General features: G+C 40.0%; 1 protein-coding gene across 1 annotated transcript; it reads left to right on the top strand.

Moving 5' to 3' along the window:
• Positions 1 to 13: 13 nt before the first annotated feature.
• pou3f2b (POU class 3 homeobox 2b) lies at positions 14 to 5,426 on the top strand. The gene has a single exon (XM_086079041.1). The coding sequence runs from the start codon at positions 99 to 101 to the stop codon at positions 1,278 to 1,280; it is 1,182 nt and encodes a 393-aa protein (XP_085935167.1). The 5' UTR covers positions 14 to 98; the 3' UTR covers positions 1,281 to 5,426.
• Positions 5,427 to 12,318: the final 6,892 nt, after the last annotated feature.

Genomic DNA, 12,318 nt, shown 5'->3' with positions numbered 1-12,318 from the left:
CAGGTGAGCCTCGACGTCCACTCGCCAGAGCGCCTGTGAGGGAGCCGCCTGTAGGCAGCAGACTAGAGGATGCGCCCGTCAAATGCGGGCTTGTTCTAATGCGAGCTACCAGTCCGGCTCCGAGCGTCATGGCGACCGCAGCGTCTAACCACTACAGCATCCTCACTTCCAGCGCATCCATCGTGCACTCGGAGCCCGGCGGCATGCAGCAAGCGGCGGCGTACCGGGACGCGCAGAGCCTGTTGCAGAGCGACTACCAGCTGCAGGGCAACGGCCACGCGCTGAGCCACGCTCACCAGTGGATCGCCGCGCTGTCCCACGGCGAGGCGGCCCCGTGGTCCTCGGAGCAGGACATCAAACCGGCCGTGCAGGGCGCGCGAGACGACATGCACAACTCCGGCGGCGGCAACCTGCAGCACCAGTCTCGAGCGCCGTCGCACCTGCAGGTTCACCAGACGGCGCACGGCGGGAGCCACCACGACGCCCGGGCGTGGAGGACCACCACGGCGGCGCACATCCCCAGCATGGCGACCACCAACGGCCAGAGCTTGATCTACTCCCAGCCGAGCTTCGGCGTCAACGGGCTGATCCCGGGGCCGGGCGGCGGCCAGGGGCTGCACCACCACAACCTGCGAGACCCCCACGAGGACCACCACAGCCCGCACCTGAGCGAGCACAGCCATCCGCCGTCCCAGCAGCATCAGCACCAGCACGGGCCCAACCACCACGATCACTCGGACGAGGACACGCCGACCTCGGACGACTTGGAGCAGTTCGCCAAACAGTTCAAGCAGCGGAGGATCAAGCTGGGCTTCACGCAGGCGGACGTGGGGCTCGCCCTGGGGACCTTGTACGGGAATGTGTTCTCCCAGACCACCATTTGCAGGTTTGAGGCCCTGCAACTCAGCTTCAAAAACATGTGCAAGCTGAAGCCTCTGTTGAACAAGTGGCTGGAGGAGGCGGACTCCACCTCGGGAAGCCCGACCAGCCTGGACAAAATCGCCGCACAGGGAAGGAAACGGAAAAAACGGACCTCGATCGAGGTCAGCGTCAAGGGGGCTTTGGAGAGCCATTTTTTGAAGTGCCCAAAACCCGCAGCGTCGGAAATTATCTCCCTGGCGGACAGTCTGCACTTGGAGAAAGAAGTGGTGAGGGTTTGGTTTTGTAACAGGAGACAGAAGGAGAAACGAATGACGCCTCCCGGAGGAGCTCTGCCGGGGAGCGAGGACGTGTACGGGGACACGCCGCCCCACCACGGGGTCCAGACCCCGGTTCAGTGAGCCCGCCGGGACTTCGCCCAGATTTCCACTTATATATAAATCACTGGACTATGAAACGGTAGTGGGTGTTTTATGTATAACGAGTGCGTATACGCGATAGGAGAAGAGGGGGGACGGGACGACCCCTCTTATCTCTCTCCCAGGGCTCAAGGAACATCAACGCGTGTTCTCTTCTGTTCTGAGGATACCAGCCGAGCACTGTGAGTCCAATAGACGCAGTTTCAAGGTGTAGCCCCCTCATTGTGTCGTGGAATTAGAACAACAGAGGGAGGGGAGGACACAAGGATGCAGACAGCAGAATAGCTTCGGCCACTTGATCAACAACACAATATTACCCTGCTTAAAAAGTAAAAAATAATCATCATAATTAAAGCAAATGTATTTTAGTTGTGTAGCTCCATGCAGCAGAGATGCTCGCTGCTTGATTGGATGCTGGGGGCCACTAAAGAGTCTCGCTCAGGGTGAGCATCTGTCAGCTTTGCATTCATTTTATTGCGCGGAGACAGCAGGCCAGCCAGCTCCTCTTTATTCGATGAAAAGCATTTCATCATCTAAAACAAACACCTATCGATGTTATTATCATTAAGATATTGATGATCATATTTGTGAGACTAAAATTCATAGCCGTGGCTGTGATATACTCATAGTTAATAATAAGAGGGATAAGTCTTATTCTGAATCCAAACATCCCCCTCGCCTTTATTCTGACTCCGAAAAGATTTGTTGCGTCATACGCAGGTCAGGACGGACTCTTGATTTCTAAAACAACATTTGCATCCACTTTTGTAAATACTGTACTTTAAATGTCATGTTTCCACCTTTATTTTTTATTATTTTTTTCCACTGGGGCACTTTTTGAATTAATATTCCAGAAACAGACTTTTTAAAATCCACTTTCCTTCATAATCTTCCTGCTGCCTTGTGTCTGTGTGTTATTTATCGCCCTGCGCATTCGCGAGTGCGTTTGATGAAAATTTACGTCATGTACATTCCGTTCAAATCATATTAAGAGTTTGATTCTCTCCCACTACTGCGGATTATTTTTTTTTAAATCTGTTACAAATACTCACGTATGCTTTATGGACTCAATTAGTGTGCTTTTTAAAGAATTGACCAGAGCGACTGAGAAGTTCAAAAGAGCAAAACTGGAATCTCTAAATTGCTTCCAAACATATTGTAGGCTATACTAATATTCCAAACAATCAGCATTTGATCAAAATTATTATTATTATTATTATTATTATTATTATTATTATTATTATTATTATTATTATTATTATTATTATTATTATTATTATTATTATTATTATTATTATTATTATTATTATTATTGCAGTGTTTTGCTTTCGAGTTATCTTCGCCAATGATTTTCATCACTTGGAAGCCTTTTGTTTGATATTTGTATTTCTGTTTTTTATAATTTATTCTCGAATGGATTTTGTGGAGGACACATGGAGGACGATAAGTATTTTTGTGTGTGTGTAGGGAACAGCGTTTAAATTTCAATTTCCATAGCTATAGCCTATGTATATACATATTTTTTTTATTCTGCAGAAGGCCACTTGTTTTATCCAAGCATTTTCAACATTCCCAAGGGTTTGTTTTACGTCCCGGAATTATTTTACCCGTTTGAAAGCAGTTTCTTCAGTAGCTTTAATCAATCGATTCAAGTCCAAATTCACTGCAAGTTCAAGTTTTGAGATCTGGATCTGCTCTGCTCTTATCCTACGCTGTTTTTATCATATATATATATATATATATATATATATAATTTTCTGGTGACATATTTGCTTTACTTTTGTTTTTAGTTTGTTACTTTGTTTGTTTGTCATGTTTGTTTATATTGGGGGTTACAATAAGTCATATTCCCAGGATGAAAGGATGTGGGTGCTTCATGACATATGAACAAACGGACTTGACATTTTTAAATAATGGGGTTGATATTAAACAGCTTTTTTCCAATGTCGGGACTAAATGTGTTTTTAAGTCATAAGTGAGCGCATCCCTGCAGTCTTGATTTAAGGCCAATGTCTTTAACGTTGTTTTTGTTTGTCTCCCAGGTTGTTGTTTTTTAATAGAATTCCTCATTGTTCCCATTATGAGGCACAATGGCCACAGAGAAGTCCTTTTATCCTTGCAATTAAACAGAAGCGCTAAAAATGAAATATTTAGACATAAAGATACCGTAAAAGCATAATTTGAATGCTTTAGGGGTATTTAGATGCATGCTGTAAAAATGTTTCATGACTTTATGCCTTTCAAACGCATAGTGGATTGTTCACTTGATGGTTCAGCTACAAGGCAAAACAACAACAAATAATAACAACAAAACAACAATAATAATACTATTCTGAGTTTTTCCGTGATCAAAGGATTCGAAGAGAAACCAGTGCAGTAGTATACTGTTTTATCAGTGTGTAAAGCTGTGTTTAATTGTAAGGTTACTTTCAGATGGCACCAGGATATCTTGAATTAAGGACGATGTTGTTGACCAGTTAAAAAAAAAAGGAGAAGAAGAAGAAAAGCAAACACATTGGTTACAATTGCTATAGTTAAACGAATTGACACAACAGGCTGCCTCAGGTGCGTAAATGTCGCCATTTTATAAAACAGTCAGATATAATTAGCTCTTAAATAGTGTTTAATGAACTCATAAAACAAAATGACCTTAAATATGGCTGTCTGTAAAAAGTTAAGTGTTGTGCTTTCTTATTTAGAGTCTCTTTTTCCACCTCAACTGTTTTTATGGCCTTTTTTAATTTAAGGCAATGTGATCACGTCATTCCAAGAGCAGTTAATTTTCCTTTAAAATTAAGAGTTCCAGTTTACATCGGCGGTTAATACCTTTTTAGCTAGCGTGTCTATAGAGGCTGCTGATTTTGTTACGCTACGTGCGCCACTGTTATCCAAAAAGTGCACCCGTGTGCCCTTCACATGCTCACTATAGCAAATGCAATTAATAGTGCGTCACGTTAATTACACCTTGCTCTTTATTTAGGGGAAATTTCCCTTTAGACTTCCTGGGAAGGAAAAGTGTCGTCAGTGTTTGTGGCGCTGAGATGATGGCAAAACATCGTCGAGGAGTAGTCGGTGCTGTAGCGCCATCTAGGGATTTTATTTGGCCCTCCAGCTGGCAATAATGAGGAAGGGCATGTTGTTACTGAAGTATTTACATCAACAAATCGATGTTATGTTAAATATATGAAAATAAATCCCGCAGTTTGAAGAATTTTTCACTATACATAATTTTAGCTAAAACGATGCACTATATGTGCATCTCTTTATAAAGGTAATAATTGTGACACTTTAATTCATAATTTAAAAAAAAATGCAAACTAAACAGTTGGTACTTGATGAGTAATAATAAGATTGAGATACATCACATACTACTTTTGTGATATGTCAATGTGATAACTATAGATTACGTAACAACCGATTTAGTTCTGAAAACTGTTATGCACCCTGGATAGCATGAAAAAGCTGTATATAATCGAACAAGTGCCAATCAATATTCATTCGAAAGTCCATCAAAGTTGTCCGCAAAAGCCCACACAAGTCAATCTGCTCCTCCAAAAGGCCGGCAAGATCATTGGCGACACGCGTTGGACACGTTGAGGTTCCATCTTCTCAACTCTGACATTTTGCAGCACACTTTTCTCATCGCCAGCTCATCGTAAATCGATTACGTTTTGGCATTGACTTGGATCAAGCAGGGAATAGTCTCCTCTGCCAAAGACATTTTGACGAGTCAAGGTAAGACAAATACGAGGGTAAAATTAATGAACTCCCGATTCAGGAGTACCTGGCACACATGTTGTTAGAAAACACTGCAGACATTACTGAATGCTGAATTTGAGGGAAATCAGTCCAAATACAAACAAAACATGAACTCTCTTATGGTACTGCCTGATTGTTAATTGATTACCAATTTTAAGCATGCAACGGTCTGAAGGAAATGCCCAAAAGTAAATAAATAGCTGATGTTAAGCTGCTGTCTTTGGAAAAACTACAGTGCAGTAGATATCTTCTTGACTTTTTATTGTAGCTTGGAATTTGTTTGAATGGCCCAAATGTATCTCCAAAAATCATCTAATCTCTCCAGAATCATAATCATCTTTATTGGCCACGTTTGTAAAACACACAAGAAATTTGTCTTCACAACGCATTCAAACAGAAAGCCTGGCGGGCTAATATCAGCGGCCTGAATATATATATATATAAAAAAAAAAAAAAATAAAAAGACGGAAGCAAACCTTCTGTTGCTGAATTGTTGTTTTGTGGTCAATGAGAACACGTTGGTCAAGTCATTTAAGTCTTAACATGATGCTGTTTATATCCACCTTCAATGCCAGAAAGGTCAAAAGGGTACAACAGGTACAAAACATTGGGTCCGACTAACAATTATTATTTTTTTTTTAATAAATTGTCTTATAAATTTATGCTTGTTATATACTGTAGTTATATCTTGTGAATAAGCTTTTTTTTGGTACCACACACACACACACACACACACACACACACACACACACACACTGCGCAACTCCACTATTTGACATTGTTCCATCTCGCTCAGACGCTCTGCAGCTAATTACAGCCGGCACACTTAAGCACACAAATACGTGTGTGCGTTCATTTGTAAACGAGTTAGTGTTTAATTAGAACTTCGCATGAACTTTTCTGATCAGTGGAGCGAATCGTGTCACCCCATCAGTGCGTTATTATTCCGGCTATAATTGCTCGACATGCTCATTTGAGCTGCGATGCCTCCAAAGCCTCCAGAGACGCTGGTGGTCAAGGTAAACCAATCACAACAGTCATAAGGTGTTGTAAACAAACAAAAAGAAATTGATTGAAAATGTTTAATGCATATTAAAAGTCTACACACCCCTGTCCAAATTGTGTGGGATATGAAAAATGAGACCAAGACAATAGTTTGAAACTTTTTCCACGTGACCTACAACCTGTACTACTCAAAGCAAAGTGACATAATATATGATATGTGATTGCACAAGTGTGCACACCCTCTCAGAACTGGGGTTGCTGCTGCGATCAAAATTAACCATTTATATTCACTTACATTCAAACTCATGTTAAATGGGAGTCAGCACACACTTGCCACCGTTTGAATTGCATCTGATGAACCCAAAATAAAGTTCTGATTTTCTAGTAGGCTTTTCCTGACATTTTTGTAGTCGCGTCTTCGCAAGGTATTAGTCAGGAGAAATGATTCTGAGGTGCTCAATACACACTGGAACACAATGAAGACAAACACCAAGTGAGCGACCCTCTTAATTTGATGAAAAGACGAGAAGAAAACTGGTCAGGGAGGCTGCCCAGCGGCTGACACAAACATCAAAGATGCTGCAGGAATTTCTGGCAAGTAATGGTTCTTGAGTACCATGGCACAACAATCTCCCGTCTTCGCTATGGGGTAGGGTGGCAACTACAGGTTAGTCAGTGTTAGCACAAACCTTTATGTGTCTGCTATAGAAAGCAATCAAAAATATAAAAACCTACTCGATCGGCTGAACTTTATTGAGGATAAATCAAACGCACTTTAAATGTTGGCTGCTGTGTACTCACTGTGACAGTTAATCATATTTTAATTAGGGGTGTAAAAATTTGTGCATTAATTTCGAGTTAATTTAAAGTTCCTTTCCCGCCACAAATTTTTTTTAACGTGCAATTAATGACTGCCCCTTACTTGGAAAGTCTGTATTGTAGGAATTCTTGTCGCAACGCAGCAGACACATCCACGTCAAAACGTATTAGTAATAAATGTAATAATAATGCATATATTTGTGGAGACTGGGGTCAAGTTGTATTTTACAATTTTAAAAATGTGCAGAATTTTAGAAGTTGCTTCATGTTAAAGATTAGATAGCTCTTAGAATGAAAAGAAAAATTAATTGAGCTGTCACCAATGTCTTACAAATGCAATTATGTCATCTAGTGGTAGAAAACGACATTGACACAAATCAATATAACACTCGTTTTTACAGTACAGTACATCTTTTTAGTTTTAACTACATTTTATGAATTATTATGAAATTATTGTCTCCATGACTAAAAGATGCAGCCATATTTCTATTAGTTTAACATTTTCCACTTCTATGTTAATAAGATTATGAAAAGTCAGATACAAATATTTAACGTTTTATTGTACATTTAGAACCGATATAAGATTTGCGATTAATTATGAGTTATCATTGAAGTCATGCAATTAATTACGATTAAAAATGTTAATTGGCCTTCATGATTACAAACCATGTTAAGCTTTCAAGATCACCCATCAACAAGAACTCACTTTTGCCTTGTAATGGCTCATTTGCATTACGCATATGAAGCTCCTGTGGGATGTTTTCAGCATAGTTAAAAACATTTTCTTGAGAATCAACTCACAACAACGGAAACGAAAAGAGACAAAGTTCAATTTTCCTTTACTCATTTTTTTCCTTGAATGACATATTGGCTCCAACAGTAGATCCAGCCAAACTCATCTCCCACAGATTGAACAAACAAGTAAAAAAAAAAGAAAAAAGTTGAACAAATTGCTGCGGTTCTCCCCTTGGCTCAAACAGCCGCCTAACAAAATGTGAGTGTGGAATCAAACGGCAGCACCGTGCAAGGAAAGCCTCCATGACTCCTGTTTGCATCCTCACACTGAGCACTGACTGAGGAATAATCATTGGGGAGGCAGCCTAAATTAATACTCCAGTTGAGGCCGCCTCATTCTCTGTCATTAGGGCACATTACAGGGCCACAATATACATCATTAATCCAGGCACAAACAATTCATTAAAAGGCAGTTAAGGAGACAAGCGCGTGTCACTTCTCCCTGTGGTTTTAATAGACTGCAAAACAGCAGAGGGCCAAGCCGAAAAGGATCATTCCGCCATTCGCTTCCAGTCAGTCATCCTGGCTAATGGCTGCACTCGTCCTCGTTGGAGCTGAGGATTCTGAAACTAAAGCCACCGCTCACTCATAAAGCCAGAGAATGGCAAGTTAATCATTGATGGTTGGATATAAAGACTTCAACTGTACAATATTCATGTTTGGATCTCTACAAGAAGTAGACATAGGCTATCAGTTAGGGGTGTGAAAAAAAATCGATTCTCATAAGAATCGTGATTCTCATTTAATACGATTCAGAATCGATTTTAAATGTCCCCAAATCGATTGTATTTAAATTATTTTATACTGTATTGCCTTTGTTTGTGTGTGCCTTTTTTGGGAGTGCTGTTCATGTTATACTCGATTTGGCCACTTAGGGGCAGTTATGGTTCCACGCGGTCTGATACACTGTTAAGTTGTAGCCACATTAGAGAGTAAAAGGAAAAAGTCACAATCAAGTTATTCCAATAAAAGTTGTTTTTTTGCAGCGTGGAGCCGTTCTTTTGAGTGATAAAAGTGCCGCGAGTAGCGCGCTAATTAGCATCAGCGAGTCAGACTGGAGTAGATTATTACGATTCTTTGCACATCTATAAATTGAAGCAAAAATCATTGTCAATCAAATCATTTTGAATCAAAAATCGTTCTCAACGGAAAATCTATTCTGAATCACATCGCAGAGCCAAAAATCGGAATCGAATTGTGAGACAGTCAAAGATTCCCACCCCTACTATCAGTCATCCATTTGGATTTTATTTAACATGTGGTTCAAGTGAAGCACCCAGTTTCAACACCACAGCAGTACAATATTTTCACGTGGGGGAATAAATGCAGCATGGCTTGCCCAGCACAATGATTAATCACACATTAAGGCTGGGGGAGGGGGTTACGGTTCAAATACTGAACAAATTGAATCCAGTCAGTGGTCAAATTCACTAAATACTCAGAGGTTACCAACCGCAATTACATATGACAGGGCTGTGGGTTAAGTATAAATTAACATTTTGGCTAAATAGTTAGTTTTTTTTTTTTTTACATTACTCATGTAGGAGGTGTGAGAAAACTTTAGGTCAACTGCTCTATGAGAAAAAAAAATGTAAATCTTAAACAGAATAGAGGACCGTAAATAAATACCACACATCGAGTTGCTTTACACATTATAGTTCTGCTTTAGATTTAAAATATACAGATTCACACAGTGTATATGATCCTGGTGGACATAAATGTTTAGACAGTTAAAGAAAAGTAGTACACTCGATTGCTGATACTTATTTTATATTTAGACAAGACATTCCTTTTTGTAGTATCACACTAAACATGGACCGTATGGAGCCAAGGAGACATTTGTCTCAGGAGATTAGAAAGAAAATCATAGACATGTTAAAGGTGAAGGCTACCGGACCATCTCCAAGCAGCTTGATGTTCCTGTGACTGCAGCTGTATGTATTATTCAGAATTTCAAGATCCAGTGGACGTGGCCGTAGGAGGAACTGAAGAGACCGATAATCGTAAAAAAACAAACAAAACAGCCCGGAACAAACTCCAAAGAAAATAAAGGTGAACTCCAAGGTCAAGGTACATGAGTTTTAGATCGCATCATCCGTCATTGTTTGAGTTGAATGAAAATGCAACCGATGTGTACGGACCAAAACTGACCTTTGCATTCAAATTCAGAACAGCTTGTGCTTCGACACACGGCCGAAATATCTGAGAGAGATATAAAAATGCCCACGCCAATTTGACCTTTGACCTCAGCTGTGAACAGCTAACAAAACGAAATACAGGAATGACTAAGATGTGGAAAAAATTATCACAATTTTCAAATAATAAAGAATTGTACACTATTGCTATAATGTTTCGTTACAAATCTAAATCATATATATAAATAAAATATATCCATTCAAAGAAACCTATGAGTATCCTTGTTTGAAATGTGCATTACTATTACTGTATTATTATTTTTCTCTCCTCTCTTTTAATTCTTTATATAACCTACTTAATCCTTTATTTTATTGCGTTTGTATAGCATGCTGATCTCTTATACTCTGCGGCCACCTGCTGGCTGTTTTTGTAATAACTACCATTGCTTTAAGCCACCTCCTCATGTCAGAAGCGGCATTAAAGCCTCTTGCATAAAAAACGTATAAAGACGTTTTTTGTATTCTCATTATAAATAGTATTAGTAAAGTATTAAAAAAAACATATTTACACGTTTTCGGGTTTGAATGAGTTGAGCATTTGTTCCACAACAAAATGACTTTTGCCTGTCTTAAATGTGTCTTCACAGTCTGGATATTTTTTCCGCCTCAATGGAGGAGCTCCTCAAGGAAGATTGCTGGATACCACATTATTCTGGTATGTTAAGAATGGACATATCCAGCCTTCCGCGCTGGCATTTTGATGTCCTAAGCGATCGAATATCCACCTCCTTCAGTCACCGACGACGTCTGGATCCAGGTGAACCTCGGTCGCAAAAGGAAAGTGACAGGGATAGTGTCACAGGCGTGTCTTGACCGTGACGTTTCATACTCGGAACATCGAGCTCAAAATGCTGCCGAGTGTTGATGGAAGCACCTGGGGGATCTTTAATTCCACGTCTTCCGTAGGTTCCATTGTCTACCAGGGTGCACCAAATCCAACCACAGTGTCTGTGGAACGTCAGTCTACAAGGAAGTACCTGATTGGATGACCCACCAGTTGAGTTCTCATCTCTACAACAGAATGCCTACAATGGTTCAACCAGTAATGGGATCATCTCCAGAGAGCGAGTAGCGAGTAACTTTCACTGTAACGTCTCAAAGAGGTCCAGCTAATTGTCACTTAACGATCTGCAGTTATGACGGCCCAACGGCTCTGGTCTTTACGTTTGTGAGTTCAGAGTGTAAGATGGAAGCAGATGTGCAAGATGCCCACAGCTCGTTATGCAATTACTTCAATGAAGCCGTAGGTGGCGCAGATGAGTCAGTCTGGTGATGGCAAAAGCTTGGACAAGCTAGCAAAGTAGGGTTTTTTTTTCTTTGCGTGAATGCTGAAGAACATTTTCCATGAAAAATAAACTTTCACAGTTGATTATACATCCTCCCTACATGAAAGTTCACTCTCAATATAGTGTTATTCAAATAAATTATTAGTATTGACTCCTAATTAACTCATTCATTGCCAATGTCAAAAGTTAATATAAATTATTTCTATTAGTTTAACATTTGTCTCCATTTTTGTTAACAAGAGTATGAAAACCTAGAATTTTTTTTATTGTACATTTAGAACAGATATACAATTTTTGATTAATCGCGAGTTAACTCGTGAAGTCATGCGATTAGTCTTGCCCCTAATTTTTAATAATCTTTTTTTATTTTTGGCAGTGAATGAGTTAAAGTGGAAGTCAACCTTAAACATTTCTTGACAATAATCTGTTATATGTGACTTCACTAATCTAAACATGACATTCTGATTGATATTACATTTGTGGAATATGAGTTCTCTAGCAAAATCCAGCCATTTTTATCCATTTTATGGGGCAGCCATTTTGCCACTTGCTGTCGACTGAAGATGACATCACAGTTGTTCAGGGCTCAGGCAACGACCAATCACAGCTCACCTGTTTTCTGAAGCTGTGCGGTGATTGATTGTTACCTGAGAAACTATGATGTCATCTTCAGTCGACAGGAAGTGGCAAAATGGCCGTCCCTTAAGGTGGATAAAAACGGCTGGATTTTTCTGCTCAACTCATATTCCACTAACGCAATATTAACCAGAATGCCATATTTAGACAAGTGGAGCTGCAAAGAACATCCAATTGTCAAAAATAAATAAATAAATTGTTTAAAGTTAAAAGGAAAGAGGATACGTTGAAATGAATGTAAACAATATCAGTGTTCTTGGCCATCTGAGCGGTTGATGCTATGTGCGTCACCTGCGTTGGATTCAGCAACTCTTGAGTGTGCAGCTTAGTTGCTGTACATTTCAAAATGTACGATGGTGGTCTTTGCACTTTGAACAAAACTTGAAATAATGCACATCAATAGTAAAAAAATGTAAAAAGTCAAAAGTCACATTTGTTGAGAAAAGTGAAACATGAGTTAATACATTATTGCTTTTGTGTGCTCTGGCATCGGTTGTTGTGGTCTCTCTCTCTCTCTCTCTCTCT

The sequence above is a fragment of the Leptonotus elevatus genome, chromosome 6 (genome assembly GCF_054856555.1).
Source record: "Leptonotus elevatus isolate MCC_2025b chromosome 6, RoL_Lele_1.0, whole genome shotgun sequence".
NCBI lineage: Eukaryota > Metazoa > Chordata > Actinopteri > Syngnathiformes > Syngnathidae > Leptonotus > Leptonotus elevatus.
This window is presented reverse-complemented; position numbering and strand designations above follow the sequence as displayed.